We start from the raw sequence: 18,780 nt of genomic DNA on the forward strand, positions 1-18,780 counted from the left end.
AACCCTTCAGGTGAACGCTGTAAAAATAAATAAATAAAAACTGTGCTAAAACAAGCAATTTTTTGGTCACCTTGCCCCATAAAGTGTTATAATGAATGATCAAAAAATCATATGTACCCAAAAATAGTAGCAATTAAACTGGCACCTTATCCCCTAGTTTCCAGAATGGGATCACTTCTTGGGAGTTTCTACTCTAAGGGTACATCAGGGGGCTTCAAATGGGACATGGCATCTAAAAACCATGTGGAGTTCCTTTTCTTCTGCGCCCTGCCGTGTGCCCATACAGCAGTTTATGACCACATGTGGGGTGTTTCTGTAAACTACAGAATAAGGGCCATAAATATTGAGTTTGGTTTGGCTGTTAACCCTTGCTTTGTAACTGGAAAAAAAAATATTAAAATGGAAAATCTGCCAAAAAAGTGAAATTTTGAAATTGTCTCTATTTTCCATTAATTCTTGTGGAACGCCTAAAGGGTTAACAAAGTTTGTAAAATCAGTTTTGAATACCTTGAGGGGTGTAGTTTTTACAATGGGGTCATTTATGGGGGTATCCACTATGTAGGCCCCACAAAGTGACTTCAGACCTGAACTGGTCCTTAAAAAGTGGGTTTTGGCAATTTTCTTAAAAATTTGAAGAATTGCTTCTAAACTTCTAAGCCTTCTAACGTCCTAAAAAAATTAAATGACATTTCCAAAATGATGCCAACATAAAGTAGACATATGGGGAATGTTAAGTAATAAATATTTTATGAGGTATCACTGTTTTAAAAGCAGAGAAATAGAAATTTAGAAAATTGAAAATTTTTCAAAATTTTGGGTAAATTTGGGATTTTTTCATAAATAAAGGTGAAATATTTTGACTCAAATTTATGACTATCATGAAGTACAATGTGTCACGAGAAAACAATCTCTGAATGACTTGGATAAGTAAAGGCGTTCCAAAGTTATTACCACATAAAGTGAGATATGTCAGTTTTGCTAAATTAGGCCTGGTCAGGAAGGGGGCAAATGGCCCAGATGGCAAGTGGTTAAACCAACATAGATATAATATACGGAAACAGAGTGTAAAACATAGCATCTCCAGACATTGTATGACCACAGCAGAAAAAGATAAACATGCGATAAAAATCACACCTATCGACTATATACCTATAAATCCCTACAATAGGTTCAACAGCCTTCAGAGAAGGGAGGTTTTTTGGATATTCCAACTGGACACTTTAACCCCCTTTGGATTAAACGAGATCAGCGAAACCATCTTATAAATCCGAATACCTCACATATACCCCACAGTACCTACAGATATACATGCGTGCGCCCACACGTATAAGCGTACAGTACGCTCCTTTTATATGTTGTGCACATATAGGGGTGTGCATTAACATTGACCTTTATAGTATATATTTTAACCAATACATTTGTGTTTTTTTCATGGACCCAAAGTTTCTGCTCAGGACCCCTAACCTCTCTCCTTTTTTAACGCAGGGCCTTTATGAGTGCCCTTACACACTTGGAATCCCTACCAGTAGACAAACAATTTTATATACACTGATGTGTACAGTGTGAAGTTAACCCCTTGTCTCCCCCCCTCCACTTGTAGTTCTCAGTGTGTAATCCCTCCTATAATCTACAATTTTTAGATACAAACCTCCACCCTACCCAAACCCTTTGACACACTCCCATTGTTAAGATCCTTATACAAGGCCATCGACATTATCAACTCCCCTGAAAATTTATCTTCAAATATAGATCCTAGCCCGATCCAATATATATCACTTCACTCCAACATATATCTATGCCAAAAAACCCTGATAGACCCTCAGAATGGCATCCCTATATATGGCCTCTCTTTTACAACTTTTATATCTATATATGTCCTTTCATTTATTACTTGTTCATACTATTTGTTTATTTTTGCTTCTTAAATTTTGTTTTCCTACTACTATTATTATTATTTATTTTTATTTTTTATCTATTTCTATTATTTGATATTTATATTTATTATTTATATTTATTATTATTATTATCATTTATTATTCTTTACTCTAATTTATTTTAATATATTTTTTCTCCACTTATTAAAGTCCACTCTCATCTTCATGCATATGTGGGATTTCCACCCCACACGTTTATATATACATATACACTTGCTTGTATCCCTCACTTTTATGAGCCCCAAAAATCCTAATATATATGTTATGTTATATAATTTTTCATCCGAGTCTAGTGCATCAATCCACCCCGGTCCTGAAACTGAATACGAGTGACACCATTTACTCTGAAAAAAACGACCTGGTGTAGATACCGCATGAACCAATACCAGATAAGTGTATGCGATCGAGACCCGAGGCATCTAAAGTTAACCCCGCCAAGGCCAGACCCACCATTGAGCGCAGCACACCGCCCACAAACATCGGAGTACAAGGGACACCACTCCGCCCATACAGCACGGCAGCAAGGCCCGCCCACATAACATCAAGCCGGCACACGCAACATGCCGGCTGGGAGCGTCATGGCAACAAGAACTAAACACATGCTTACACGCCCCCGTCCCCACCACGCCCACAGAAGCCCGAATTATTGCGCCAAAAAGACAGAATAAGAGGGACAGAAATCACACCCACAATGTACAGACCTATTGTCCTGATGAAGGGGGTAGTCCGTCCCAGAAACGCGTAGACCTTTTACAAATAAAGACCCGCTTTATTTTACCCACTTGAGTCCTGTCTTCTGCAGCAGCGCCGCTTTATATAAGGTTCATTTTTTACCTCTATCTACTATTCTGAGGCACTAAAGGGGGCATTATTTTACCTGGCACAACTGGAGGCTAGTGGTAGTGGTAGAGACAGATGTAGAAAAGCTGTATATGAAGTTGATCAGCCACAGTGCTAGAGACAGATGTAGCAGTGCTGTATATGAAGTTGATCAGCCACAGTGCTAGTGGTATAGACAGATGTAGCAGAGCTATATAGGCAGCTTTTCATCCAAAATGCTAGTGCTGGAGGGGGAGACAGATGTAGCAGAGCTGTATATGAAGTGTATCAGCCACAGTGCTAGTGGTAAAGACAGATGTAGCAGAGCTGTATATGAAGTTGATCAGCCAAAGTGCTAGTGGTATAGACAGATGTAGCAGAGCTGTATAGGAAGCATTTCATCAAAAATGCTAGCGGTGGAGGGGGAGACGGATGTATCAAAGCTGTATAAAAAGTTGTTCAGCAACAGTGCTAGTGTGGAATTGACTATATTTATGTAGCAGAGCTGTATAAGCGGATGGTCAGCCTCAGTGATGGTGGAATAAAGAGTTGTAGCAGAGCTTTATATGCGGACCGCCAACCTCAAGGATGGTGGGAGAGTATAATAAAGATGTAGCTGAGCTGTATAGGAAGCCCTTGGGACAAACTTATGATAGGAGACTGGAGAAGAAACATGTTCCTGAGCTATATATGCATCTATACATATACATAGTGTAAGGTTTATACACAATTGTAGTACAGCTGTGATAGAAAGAAATCTGCATCAGTGGGGGATGGTCATGTTTTATGTGAATCAAATGCACAGATTATAAGTCTACTGGCTGACAATCTTTAGAGCTAAGGTATAATATGGAATTATAGTGTTTGCTGCACAGAATGGGTTTGTAAAAGATCAGACTGAGATTGTGTGTAAAACTTTGCAGAAGAGCCACATGTTACTGTACACTGAGCTCACTTATCACAGCTCTCTGATTCCACAGAAGGGGGGGGGGGGAGGGGACTCAGACACTGCAGGCTGCCAGACTGATGACTCATTCTCTTCACATGAACTAGCAGGTAAGTACTCAATGCTCAGTGTGATGTCATAGGGAGGCGTGGCCGGCCTTCAATCTAGCTGCCTAAGCCCGCCCAGCCTTATCTGCAGAAAACCAGGAAGTTTACAGCAGAGTGACTGCAGGTGAGGATGAATAAGCGAGATGAGAATACCCCTTTAAGCCTGATATTTGTATTCAAGAATCCAAATTTTACTAGCCCATGCATTCAAGAACCCCATTTTATTAGCCCATGCGCCACTCTTTACTAAAAGCAAGGGTGTTGCTATTTTCATTAAAAACTCTTTGCCATTCCAGTTAGAGTTTACTAACTCCAGATCCTGATGGACCCCATATTATTGTTGTTCACTTTCTCTATAACAACCCATATGACTAGTGAACTCTTATGCACCCGATAATCAGCCTGTCTCTTTCTTTTATATCCTGGGGAGATTGTTCAAGCAGTATAATTCTTCAACAATTGTTTGGTGCGGTGATTTAAAGGTCTTTCAATGCAAGGCTGGACAAATCATCTCCAGTAGTGGATAAATCATCTTCCAAGTCGAAGGATTGTATACGCCAAGTTATGTGGACATTAGACATAGCTGATTGCTGGAGAGAGTTTAGTGGGCCACAACGTGGTTATATGTACTTTTCCCCAGCACACCAACATTACACTAGGATTGATTGGATATTAACCTCAACATGTCTGCTCCCACATGTTCTATACGCTAGACATGCCCCCTGCACCTGGTCTGATCATGACCTGGTCCTGATGGAATTTTATTTGTAAACCAGACCCATACTACCAAGATAACTCAAAAGGATCCATAAAACTTTCAAACTACTGTCGACCAAACACTCATTCATTGGCGTGGAGGAGTATGCATGTGTTTGCAATGAAGAAAGGAGAATAAGCTGCTGCAACAAAACTCTGGAGGTGACTTATCTCCCTTGAGAAAGAAGAAAAAAAAAAAAAAAAAAAAAAAAAAAAAAAAGACTGGACATCATGAAATTCAACGTGCCCAATATATGCCCAACGAAAGTTGGTCAAACATTTCATCCACTTAAGATGTACACTAGTCTTAGGCTGCGCATACACATCCAATAGCTGCCAGCTATACGATCTTTTAGCCGACAGCTATCTCAACAGCCTCCATAACAACTCCTCCATACACATGTATAGCGCCTTGCAAAAGTGTTCACCCTTTTTTTCGTGTTTTGTTACATTACAGCATTAAAGGGGTTATCCGACTTAAAAAAAATGTGTTAGGGCTGCTTTATAAATCATTAAAGATACATTTCTAATGTACTCACTTTATTGATTTTGCGCTGTTTCCACACTGCTGATTTGGGTCATGTGACCCCCGACATCATCAACCCTTCTCTGGCACTGACGTCTTGTTTACAAGCTTCTCCCTGCTTGAGGGAGTGGCCCAGCTCTGTAAACGAGACGTCAGAGCCTTTTGTGCCCGCCCCCTTTCTCTCTGTATCTGGCTGCTGCAATCTCATTATCATAACAATAGAGCAGCAGGGCTGTCATTACCATACACATGGTCAATAGTACTGTGCAAAACAGAAGCTCCTATGTTGCACTGAAAAAGTTAACAGGAGAGCTATGATAAGGAAAGGGTTACCCAGGCGCTGCCACTCACTGTATTTCTGTGATCCAGGAGCAGGAATGAAGGACAAGCAGCTCAGCCAATAAAAGAGAGAATGCAAGTCAGGACAGCCAATCAGATGAAAGACCCGCCCTCCCTGCAGTTTACATCGGAGAGTAAAGACATGTGCTTCTGCCTGGGCTCTTAGGTTTCCCAGGAAGAGGAAGGTGGGGGACACTGCATTGTGTGTATGGAGGGGTGGGGGACACTGCATTGTGTGTATGGAGGGGTGGGGGACACTGCATTGTGTATATTGTGTGTGAAGGCAAATGTGACTCCATCTTGTCTTCTCTATGATGTACACAATTGTTATAATATCTCACCTACGCACTTCACATCCTTTCAGTTTGGGGGCTCCATCCGGGATAGAGAAGGCCATCCACGTGTCCGGTAAGAGACATCCCTTTTGTCCACTGCCCGGTCCGAGGGCACTAGCCACATCTCTACCCGTAAGTTTTTATTATGTATCCGGGATACATTGTTAAACCTTAAAAATAAACTCCAGGAGTTTATCATAAGTACTTGGAGTACTTTCATGAATAAGGCCGACACTTGGAGTGCCACGCACAGAAAAAAATCTCAGGGAGATTTGTTTTGTGTCAGGGACACATCATAGATTCTCCGGGAGATCTATTTACTTTATCTAACTGTCGACAGATATTTTTAGTACTAGGGGTACATGTAAAAGAACACTGACCGACCTTGGTTTGACGCATACCTATATTTAGAGTATAAGATACATAAGAGTGTTAAGATTAATCTGCTTGTGTGAGAGCTATTTTTCTGGTGGTAAGTGTAAGAACATATCTCACTGTAATATTATCACTCTGTCATTTGATAGATTTTCCTCCACCCATAGTAAAAAAATGCAAGTGTGAGTTTTCCCCCTCCCAACCAGGGACTGAAGGCTGCAAATACTGACAGCCAAATTCTCCTTCCTAATCTCATGTTGAATGTAAAGCAGCGTGTTTTCTCATGGATCTCAGACAAAATACAAGACTTTGAGAAACATTTATATGAGAAGGAGGCAGCGAGATGCTTTGAGATCAAGATACAGACCCCCACACATAGTTACAAACGTTCAGGAGCCAACCGTGAGTAAACAGACAGCTGACACATTTCTCAGTTGCTGTCAGCCATTTACTGCAGATGCTGTCTGTTTCAGCTTGATAGACTTGAAAAATGCTTTCTTCTCTATTCCGGTGGATAAGGAGACCAGACTAATTTAGCTTTTTCCTTTGAGGGTCGTCAACTCACCTGATTTGATGATTCACCTGTAGTGTACAGCATTGTCCTCCAAGCCAGTTTAAAACACTGGCACCCCCCCCCCCCCCCCTCCCCAGGGTTCTGTGCTCTTGCAATACGTGGATTATTTGTTATTTGTACAGTATGTCAGAGGAGGCCAATGTAACAGATGGTTTAAAAAGCAAGTGAAATACTTGGGCTTTGTTATCACAAAGGGAGAAAGGAGAATCAGCACAGAAAGATTCCAGTCTGTTGCGGGCCTGGTCACCCCGCACACCAAGAAGGAAATGTTATCTTTCCTTGGTATGATAAACTACTGCAGACAATGGATTCCTGATTGCTCCTACTATGACAATGTAATGAGACAAGCCACTCTGGCAGACATGCCAGATCTCATCAGGTGGTCTGAGGAAATGTTTAATGCATTTGATTATTTGAAATGTTCTTTTAATGACAAGTCTGGGTTTGGGCCTCCCTGACTACAAACTCACATTCCACGTATATGCTCGACAAAATTGTAAAACCATGGCGGGTGTGCCGACACAATATCACGGAGGCAAGTTACGTCCTTGTGCTTTTTTCTCAAAGGTGGTTCTGGCATCCGTCCAAGGAATGCCGGCCTGTCTGAGATCTCTTGCAGCCTGTGCTATAATGGTTGAGCTTGCAACGCCACTATCCTGTACACCACACATGATGTAGTAGGCCTTCTCAAAGGCATGCACACACAGCACATGTCTGGACAAAGACTATCTGGATGTGAGATTCTACTCCTCAGCAATCCCTCCCTTCAAATCACATATGCAACACAAACCTCAGGTCCAGCACCCATCTTGAATGCCCTATTAGGACTTAAAGGACCTGAGGATCACTTGACAGAGGCACATGATTGTATACACGCCATACAACATGACACCCGATATCGTCCTGGAAGCCAGACCCATCACATACCAATCTGCACAAGCAGCAGAATTAATTGCACTCACAAGAGCATGCATACTACATGAAGGCAAGCCAGTCACCATTTACACTGACAGCAGGTACGCACATGAAGTGGTCTGGGACCACGGGGTCATTTGGCAAAGGAGACGATTCATTGCAGCTGATGGTAAGCACATCTCACATTCACAACTTGTCATACAACTTTTAGAAGCCATAAGATTTCCCCCACAGATTGCAATTGTCCACTGCAGGGCGCATACTGGTGGTAAAGATCATGTGTCCCAAGGCAAAGCCCTGGCAGACGCGGAGGCCAAAAAGGCTGCACTGATGGCCCCGGCCACATTGCAAATGGTGAAATTAGTACCTCCTTCAATTAGATTCTTGTGGATCTCCTGTCCTCAGCTACTGACGATGAAATGGCCAATTGGTGTTATCCAATCTTGCAGAAGAATCCTAGGACAGGATTATTCTACAAAGAGGGGGAAACATGCATACCACAGCACAGCTTCCCTCTGTTCATTGCACATTTTCATGGAGTAGGACACAACACCATTCAAACAACACACGTGCTGCTAGCACAGAATTTCTATATTACAGGCATTAAACAGTTAGTGTCATATTATGTGGGAAGGTGTATCACATGTTTGAGGAACAACCCAAGCACCAATGTAACCAGATTGATTAAAACCCTAAGTGAAATTGAGGAAAAAAGTTGCTTGTAAGTCTCCTTGTCTTCCACAGGAACCAACTTCCCCACATAATCAACAAAAATGTAGACTGGATCAACTATATTTACTATAATCAACAAAGGTTTGTAAACTACACCAGGGATGCGTTACAGGGTGTAGCAGAACAGTTACAGGCAGATTCCATTAGGACATTTCAAAACCGCATGGTACTCAATATGATACTTGCAGAAAGAGGTGGTGTCTGTAAGGTGTTGACGGACTGTCATGGTCTTACCTTCTTGCTGTTCTCCTTCGTTTGACATGTGCTGGCGGCCATCTTGGTTTCTGGGTTTCTTGTAGCCTTCCACCCTGCGGCTCCTCCTTCCCACTGGGAGGAGCTGGATGCCTAGCTCATATATATAGGAGGTCTGTGGCTTCAGTTCCTTGCTTGGTCCTCCTGTGTTCACATGCTTCTAAGACTGCTGCTGCTTCTGGTTCCTGATCCTGGCTTCGTCTGACTACCCTGCTGGTTCCTGATCCTGGCTTCGTCTGACTACCCTTCTGGTTCCTGACCCCTGGCCTCTCAAAGACTCTGCTTCGGTTTCACCATCCGTTTGGACTTTTGCTTTACAGCTTTATTTTCAATAAAGCCTTCTTATTTTCACTTATCTCTTGTTGTACGTCTGGTTCATGGTTCCGTGACACGGACCCCTCATCCTGCTGCACGTTCATACCCAACAACACCGGCCCTAATGGTAAGGTCACACTGTAAATAAAGAAACTCAATCGAGCTCAAATCGATCAATCGAGCTCAAAAGAAACTCAGGTATCGATAACCCTTGGGATCAGTATTTTGGCTGGTTCACTACCTGGAAACAGGCACTTGTACAGTTGGGAATCATTATCCTGATAATCATTATAGTAATAGCATTAGTTGCAACATGTATCATACCATGTGTACGGAAACTGATAATAAAAGGAGTATCAAATATGTCATTTTATGAGACTCTGCTGCCTAATCCTGAAGACAACTCACATGAAGGATATAGAAAATATCTGGCGGTATACAGGGAAAAGGGCAATGGTAAGAACCATATTATCTAAGAAATTTGGTTCTAAGAGGGGATTGAAGGCAAATGTGACTCCATCTTGTCTTCTCTATGATGTACAGAATTGTTATATTATCTCACCTACGCACTTCACTTCCCTCCCCGCTGTGAGTTAGGTTCACTTATCTGTCTCAGGACAGATTCTAGGAATCTCCCAGAATTAGAACAAATGTTCTAATTCACTCAGGGTCATTCGGCACAACTGCGTGCATTCTTATATGTGACGTATTACATACCCATAAAAAGGATGTTCCGGTAATATCTGTATGGGCGTCAATGTTTATCATTTTATGATCGGTTTAACACTGTTGTTGTGCAAACTTTTCTGCTGCTTATATGAGGCCAAGCAATAGGATAATAAAATGAGAGTGTTTCTCAGTGATGTGTGTGTCTATTATTGCCAACTGAGATACATCTCTCCTGACGTCAGTGTATGGGGGTGGGGGGGGGAGGGGAGACTGCATTGTGTGTATGGGGTGGGGGGGGGGGGGAGGGGAGACTGCATTGTGTGTATGGGGTGGGTGGGGGGGGGGGAGACTGCATTGTGTGTATGGGGTGGGGGGGGGGAGGGGAGACTGCATTGTGTGTATGGGGTGGGGGGGAGGGGAGACTGCATTGTGTGTATGGGGTGGGGGGGGGGGAGGGGAGACTGCATTGTGTGTATGGGGTGGGGGGGGGGAGGGGAGACTGCATTGTGTGTATGGGGTGGGGGGGGGAGGGGAGACTGCATTGTGTGTATGGGGTGGGGGGGGAGGGGAGACTGCATTGTGTGTATGGGGTGGGGGGGGGAGGGGAGACTGCATTGTGTGTATGGGGTGGGGGGGGGGGAGACTGCATTGTGTGTATGGGGTGGGGGAGACTGCATTGTGTGTATGGGGTGGGGGTGGGGGAGACTGCATTGTGTGTATGGGGTGGGGGAGACTGCATTGTGTGTATGGGGTGGGGGAGGGGGAGACTGCATTGTGTGTATGGGGTGGGGGTGGGGAAGACTGCATTGTGTGTATGGGGTGGGGGAGACTGCATTGTGTGTATGGGGTGGGGGAGACTGCATTGTGTGTATGGGGTGGGGGTGGGGGAGACTGCATTGTGTGTATGGGGGGGAGGGGGGACTGTGACTACATAGTGTCTAGTCAACATAGATAAGGCTGTAATATAGCTTAGATAGATATGTGTCATATGACACCTTTATGTATCTAAGCTATATTAGATCCACAGGGCTTACATACACAGCGCTGCCACAGGGCTTACATACACAGCTTAGATACACAGAGCTGCCATAGAGCTTAGATGCACAGAGCTGCCATAGAGCTTAGATACACAGAGCCTGTGTTTCTTCAATGTGACAGGATGATCTATCTGCTAGGAGATGATCATGTGACTGGTTTATGCAAAGTTAGGATGTGCAGAGCAGGGTGAGGGGAAGGTCAGATTGTTCACGCCCACAAATATTCATGAGGCAGAGGTCAGGCATTGTTTTTATACGCCCCCTCAGCATGTAAACACAGCAATAACAGAACCATGAAAAGGTGTAAGTATGGGGCTTCTTTCTTAACCACCTCAGCTCCCCTAGCTTAAACCCCCTTAATGACCAAACCACTTTTTACAATTCTGCACTACACTACTTGCACGGTTTATTGCTTGGTCATACAACTTACCACCCAATTGAATTTTACCTCCTTTTCTTCTCACTAATAGAGCTTTCATTTGGTGGCATTTCATTGCTGCTGACATTTTTACTTTTTTGTTATTAATCGAAATTTACCGATTGTTTTTGCAAAAAAGACATTTTTCACTTTCAGTTGTAATATTTTTCAAATAAAACTACATTTCTATATACATTTTTCTCTAAATTTATTGTTCTACATGGCTTTGATGAAAAAAAATGCAATAAGTGTATATTTATTGGTTTGCGCAAGTTATAGCGTTTACAAACTATGGTACAAAAATGTGAATTTCCGCATTTTGAAGCACCTGTCATGTTTCCTGAGGTTCTACAATGTCCAGACAGTAGAAACACCCCACAAATGACTCCATTTCGGAAAGTAGACACCCTAAGGTATTCGCTGATGGGCATAGCGAGTTCATGGAACTTTTTATTTTTTGTAACAAGTTAAGGGAAAATGATGATTTTTTTTTTTTCTTACAAAGTCTCATATTCCACTAACTTGTGAAAAAAAAAAAAAAAAAAAAAAAAAAAAAAAAACTTACATGAACTCACTATGCCCATCACGAAATACCTTGGGGTGTCTTCTTTCCAAATTGGAATCACTTGTGGGGTATTTATACTGCCCTGGCCATTTTAGGGGCCCTAATGCGTGAGAAGTAGTTTGAAATCCAAATGTGTAAAAAATGCCCTGTGAAATCCTAAAGGTGCTCTTTAGAATTTGGGCCCCTTTACCCACCTAGGCAAAGTGTCACACATGTGGTATTGCCGTACTCAGAAGAAGTAGGGCAATGTGTTTTGGGGTGTATTTTTACATATACCCATGCTGGGTGAGAAAAATCTCTCTAAAAGTTAACTTTTCCCATTTTCTTTATACAAAGTTGTCATTTTAGAGAGATAATTCTCTCACCCAGCATGGGTATATGTAAAAAGACACCCCAAAACACATTGCCCAACTTCTCCTGAGTATGGCGATACCACATGTGTGACACTTTTTTGCAGCCTAGGTGCGCAAAGGGGCCCAAATTCCTTTTAGGAGGGCATTTTTAGACATTTGGATTCCAGACTTCTTCTCACGCTTTAGGGCCCCTAAAATGCCAGGGCAGTATAAATACCCCACATGTGACGCCATTTTGGAAAGAAGACACCCCAAGGTATTCCATGAGGGGCATGGCGAGTTCATAGAATTTTTTTTTTGGCACAAGTTAGCGGAAATTGATTTTTTTTCCTACAAAGTATCCCTTTCCGCTAACTTGGGACAAAAAGTTCAATCTTTCATGGACTCAATATGCCCCTCAGCGAATACCTTGGGGTGTCTTCTTTCCAAAACGGGGTCATTTGTGGGGTGTTTGCACTGCCCTGGCATTTGAGGGTCTCTGCAATCATTACTTGTATGGCCAGCATTAGGAGTTTCTGCTATTCTCCTTATATTGAGCATACGGGTAATGAGATTTTTTTTTTCGTTCAGCCTCTGGGCTGAAAGAAAAAATGAACGGCAAAGATTTCTTCATTCGCATCGATCAATGTGGATGAAAAAATCATTGCCGGGATTTTTATTTTATTTTTATATACAAAGTGTCGCAACGCAATTAATTTATTAACATTAACTTTATATAACATTTGAACAGAACATTAACTTTTCTGCTTACCGGTGATTTTTTTTTTTTTTTTTTTTTTTTACCTTTATAGGACAAACCTCTCCTTCCTCTCCTTCCCCATGGCACAATGTGCAAATTGCCCAGAGATGTGGCGAAGTACATTATGCACTTTGTCCCAGGTGAAAGGAGAGGTTTGCAGCAGCTGTGAGTGAAAGGGCCCTAACAGCCCTGTGTGCCTGTCCTGTGTAACGCAATCCCTATGCTGATTGTGTACCTAAGTGTGGTACTTCCGGAAACACTCCCCTAAGCATAGGGCAGGGTGGTCAGGGCAGTCAGGACAGAAATAGCGGGTGTCACGCCTTATTCCACTCCTGCTACAGACACAACATCTTTTTCGGGGTGGCGCTTGAGTTGAGGTACCAGCAACGACATTGGGAAAATGTTGCTCGTGTAGACGGCTCACTACACTGGTGGATGGGGCCACGGAACCTCCTGGATACAGGAGGTTCTTGATGATCTCTTCCTGAAATTTGAGGAAGGATCCTGTTCTCCCAGCCTTACTGTAGAGAACAAAACTATTGTACATCGCCAATTGAATCAAATATACAGACACCTTCTTATACCAGCGTCTGGTGCGGCGGGACACTAAATAAGGAGCCAACATCTGGTCATTGAAGTCCACCACTCCCATGAGCAAATTATAGTCGTGGACCGAGAGGGGCTTTTCAATGACACTAGTTGCTCGTTCTATTTGGATTGTCGTGTCTGCGTGAATGGAGGAGAGCATGTAAACGTAACGCTTGTCTCTCCATTTCACCGCGAGCAGTTCTTCATTACACAAGGCAGCCCCCCCCCCCCCCCCCTTGCAAGACGGGTGGTAACGAGCCGTTGGGGGAAGCCCCGGCGACTAGGTCACGCGGTGCCACAGCAGCCAATCTGTTCTAGAAGCAAATGCCTGAAGAGGGGCACACTTGTGTAGAAATTGTCCACATAAAGATGGTACCCCTTGCCAAATAAGGGTGACACCAAGTCCTAGACTGTCTTCCCACTGCTCCCCAGGTAGTCAGGGCAACCGACCGGCTCCAGGGTCTGATCTTTACCCTCATAGATGCGAAATTTGTGCGTATAGCCTGTGGCCCTTTCACAGAACTTATATAATTTGACCCCATACCGGGCGCGCTTGCTTGGGATGTATTGTTTGAAGCCAAGGCGCCCGGTAAAATGTATAAGGGACTCGTCTATGCAAATGTTTTGCTCAGGGGTATACAAATCTGCAAATTTGGAGTTAAGGTGGTCTATGAGTGGCCGAATTTTGTGGAGCCGGTCAAAAGCTGGGTGGCCTCTGGGACGAGAGGTGCTGTTGTCACTAAAGTGCAGGAAACGCAGGATGGCCTCAAATCGTGTCCTGGACATGGCAGCAGAGAACATGGGCATGTGATGAATTGGGTTCGTGGACCAATATGACCGCAATTCATGCTTTTTTGTCAGGCCCATGTTGAGGAGAAGGCCCAGAAAAGTTTTAAATTCGGAAACTTAGACGGGTTTCCACCGGAAAGACTGGGCATAAAAGCTTCCCGGGTTGGCGGCTATAAATAGAGTGGCATACCGATTTGTTTCTGCCACGACTAAGTCCAAGAGCTCCGCAGTCAAAAACAGCTAAAAAAAACAAAAAAAAAACAAACAAAAAAAAAAAAAAACAGTGCTGATCCGATCTGAGCTGTCTCAACCCGAACTCCAGACTGGGCGGTGAAAGGGGGAACTACTGGTGCGGCTGAAGTTGGGGGCTGCCAATCAGGGTTTGCCAGCACCTCAGGGACTCTACGGGCCTGTTTGAACGGTGGCTGCGACGGGGAAACTAATGCACGTGCCACCATACCAGCTTCAACTGCCCTTTTGGTGCTCGCCACTTCACCATGTTGTACAGCAGTACTGGTACTAGGTCCAGGATGGGCTGCGCTGCTGGTGTATACCTCACCACGTAATCCGACAGCGCCAGCCCCACTCTGCTGCCCTTGAAGCGGATCCTGCGCAACCTGTGGTCTAGCAACACGGGGCCGGGTACGCCTGGTGGTATCAGGGACCTCAACCTCATTGTCCGAACTTTGGTTCAGACTGCTACTGCTTTCTACAGGTTCGTATTCTGACCCGCTGGATTCGTCAGATGAGGGTTCCCATTCCTCATCCGACTGGGTCAGAACCTGTAGGCCTCTCCAGAAGAAAACCCCTTACTTGCCATTTGGTCAACTAAATTTAGGGGGTATTCCCTGAGACTACCCAAGAAAAAAAGCAAGCCTGTCTTACAAATGGGAGGCTAGCGAAGTACCGGAAGCCGCTGCGATTGATAAAAAATATCAAAACTGATTTTTTTATCGCCAAAGCGCTTGTAAAGTGATTGTGCAGTGATCAAAAAAAAATAAAAAATGTTGTCACTGCGGCGGGGCGGGCATGGGTGAACGCACGTGTGGGCGACCGATCAGGCCTGATCGGGCAAACACTGCGTTTTGGGTGGAGGGCGAACTAAGGTGACACTAATACTATTATAGATCTGACTGATCAGTTCTGATCACTTACAGATACTATAAAAGTACCAATGCTGATTAGCGATACGCTAATCAGCAAATCAGTGACTGCGGTGGGCTGGGCGCTAACCGACGCTAACTACCTAACAAAAGGGCCTAAACTAACCTAAAACCTAACCGTCAATACTAGTGATAAAAAAAAGTGACAGTTTACACTGATCACTTTTTTCCCTTTCACTAGTGATTGACAGGGGTGATCAAAGGGGGTAATTGGGGTGATAGGGGGTCATCTGGGGCTAAGTGTAGTGTTTGGTGTACTCACAGTGATGTGTGCTCCTCTGCTGGGACCAACCGACGAAAAGGACCAACAGAGGAGCACAGAAGCCATTTAACACATTATATTTATAAATATAATGTGTTAACTGGCTTGTGATTCAATTTTTTGAAAAACACCAGCCTGCCAGCGATGATCATTGGCTGGCAGGCTGGTGACGAACTCCTCCTTTAACTTTTGCCGGCCCGCAATGCGCATGCACGGGCCGGCTGTGCGCGTAATCTCGTGAGATGATGCTCCGGCGCGTCAAGGAGGAATAAATGGACCGCCCCTGGAACGCAATCCTGCGTTAGGCGGTTAAGAAACCAAGCTTAACTAATGCATATGTACAGTTGTGTTCAAAATTATTCAACCCCCACTGAAATTGGAGTGTTTTGGCCAGTTTGACATTGATTTTGATCATTTCAGTCATCTTGTTTACAATTAAAGCGAACCTTTCACCTCATTTTCACTTTATAAACTAGCAACAGTACCTTATAGATTATCTTGAGTGTGTTGTTATCCATGTTAGTGCCGCTTTCCTGGGCTCTTTATACTTCAAAAAATCGTCTTATAAACTTCACATTCGGTGCTCCAACAGTCATGCAACCAGTCAAGGGGGTAGCCCTTCCATCTCCTCTGGCCGTACCGCCCCTGCCCTAACCCCTCCTCTATGCTCCTTAACTGACAGCCGGCTCAGTCGCCGGGACGGCGCTTCCGAAACCTGCGCATGCGCCGTCCTCCTGATTTGCCGCGCGATCCCGTCTTTCTTGCTGACAAAAGCGCGATCATGTAAGAGAATCGCGCATGCGCCTTACGCGATGCCGGCCTGTCTGCTCTCCCTCGTCTTATGTGAAGTTTATAAGACGATTTTTTGAAGTATAAAGAGCCCAGGAAAGCGGCACTAACATGGATAACAACACACTCAAGATAATCTATAAGGTACTGTTGCTAGTTTATAAAGTGAAAATGAGGTGAAAGGTTCGCTTTAAATCAAAGAGGCACTTGTAAGTCAGACAAATATAACATAACATTTATAATGAAATAACCACAAATGTCTTTTCTGTGCTCACATCATTATCAGTTTTATTCAACCCCCAAGTGACATTCAATCTTAGTACTTAGTACAACATCCTTTTCCAGTTATAACAGCTTTTAAACGTGAAGCATAGCTTGACACAAGTGTCTTGCAGTGATCTACGGGTATCTTCGCCCATTCTTCATGGGCAAAAGCCTCCAGTTCAGTCACATTCTTAAGCTTGCGCTCTGCAACTGCTTTCTTTAAGTCCCACCAGAGGTTCTCAATCGGATTTAAGTCTGGTGACTGCGATGGACACTTCAAAATGTTCCAGCCTTTAATCTGCAACCATGCTCTAGTGGACTTGGAGGTATGCTTGGGATCATTGTCCTGTTGAAAGGTCCAACGTCTCCCAAGCGTCAGGTTTGTGACGGACTGCATCACATTTTCATCCAATGTCTCCTGGTACTGAAGAGAATTCATGGTACCTTGCACACGCTGAAGCTTCCCTGTACCTGTAGAAGCAAAACAGCCCCAAAGCATGATTGACCCCCCGCCATGCTTCACAGTAGGCAAGGTGTTCTTTTCTTCATAGGCCTTGATCTTCCTCCTCCAAACATAGCGTTGATCCATGGGCCCAAACAGTTCTAATTTTGTTTCATCAGTCCACGGAACACTATCCCAAAACTTGACTTCACCATGTTTATAAACACACCAGTAAATGTTTAGAAGGAGCTGAGTATCACAGTCCTTTTAAATCTGCCTAATTGGTACTTATTATGCTTGATTGCTGCTCCTTGACATCCACAGGTATTTTCAATACCTGATCGAAAACACTTGAATGAACCTCTGTTCTTAAGAGTGGTAGTCTTTAAGGGGTTGAATAATTGTGTCAATGAAGAAATCACAAAAAAACATTTAATACTGTATTACAAAAACAATTGATGTCATTTTAGTTGCATTTAGTTCTTTAAAAAGTCCTTGTAAGATTTCATTCCAAACACAATTACAAATGTACACTAAATTCCCTAAAACCCTTTACAGCATTGGGGGTTGAATAATTTGGAACACAACTGTATATTCGATGGGTAGAGGAGAGAAAGTTGCTGCTAGAAACTTCTGGCAGTGGCTTATTATTTCCCAGGAGAACAAGAGGAGTGGGCTGACAATACACTAATGTGAATAGGGGCCTTAATGCGTATGACACTGAAAAAAAAAAAAAAAAAAAAAAAAAAAAAAAAAAAAGGGAATAACAACCAATTAACTTGTTAACAAAAAGGTTCTCACCCTCCTGTGCTTGATGCCCAAAAAGTGACTCTGAAGATTGAGAGCTGAAGCACAAGAAACACTGCACAACTATAAAAGAAAAAAAAAAGAAAAATTAGTTATATTTAAAGTATATTCATCAATACAGTATTTAAATAATTTGTGCTTTTTCAGCGATACATGGGATATAATTTTTAGGTTATTTTTTTAGTATTTTTTTGTTTTGGCAGGAAAAAAAATTACTTATTTTTTCTTAAATTTCTGACTTAACATATTAGCCCCCATTACAGAAGGAATACAGCACCTAGACCTTTTAGCAAGACTATTCAGCTTTGCTGCAGAGCTAAGACCCAGCAGCTTGTGCAATACCTGGTCTGCAGTGATCACATGATTGCTAGTACTGGAACAGGAAGTGGCACCACCACTTCCTTAACTGTATATACAACACAGCGTTGTATAGACTGTGATGGAGAAGGCAGGTACGTTAAAAAAAAAAAAAAGTCTCTCCCTTCTTTATCACTAACAGCATATCCCCACAACTGCACGATCTCCATGTAGTTGTCAAATCAGCAAGGAGGTTCAGGAAGTGAGCGCCAAATGTTTATAGTCTACAAGAAGTCCACATATACCGTATTTTTCGCCCCTTAAGACACCCCCCCCCACCCAAAAGTGGTGGTAATGAGGGCTGAAATATGGCAATAGGGCCTGATAATGAGGGCTGAAATATGGCCAGGGGTCATTCACATTGGGGTCTGAGCTAAGGTCTGATTGGGAGTCTAATCTGAGGTCTTATTAACATTGGGGGTCTGATTGGCGCTGTCATCTGATTAACATTGGGGATCTGACTGGTGGTATGACCTGAGGTCTAATGAAAAATATTTTTTTTCTTATTGTCCTCCTCTAAAACTTAGGCGCATCTTATAGGGCGAAAAATACTGTACTTACATCTTTCATCCCTCAAAAGACAGCACCTACTTTCCAATCTTCCCTGCCAGAC

General features: G+C 43.3%; 1 protein-coding gene across 6 annotated transcripts in view; it reads right to left on the reverse strand.

Moving 5' to 3' along the window:
- LOC121001875 overlaps positions 1-18,780 on the reverse strand; it is a 378,122-nt gene that overhangs the window by 331,947 nt on the left and 27,395 nt on the right. For all 6 annotated transcript variants that reach the window (XM_040433099.1, XM_040433098.1, XM_040433102.1 and 3 more), the window contains exon 3: positions 17,805-17,873. In XM_040433099.1, coding sequence (XP_040289033.1) covers positions 17,805-17,873 — 69 coding nt within the window. The remainder of the gene's footprint in view (positions 1-17,804; positions 17,874-18,780) is intronic.

Source organism: Bufo bufo, chromosome 5 (assembly GCF_905171765.1).
Source record: "Bufo bufo chromosome 5, aBufBuf1.1, whole genome shotgun sequence".
Lineage (NCBI taxonomy): Eukaryota > Metazoa > Chordata > Amphibia > Anura > Bufonidae > Bufo > Bufo bufo.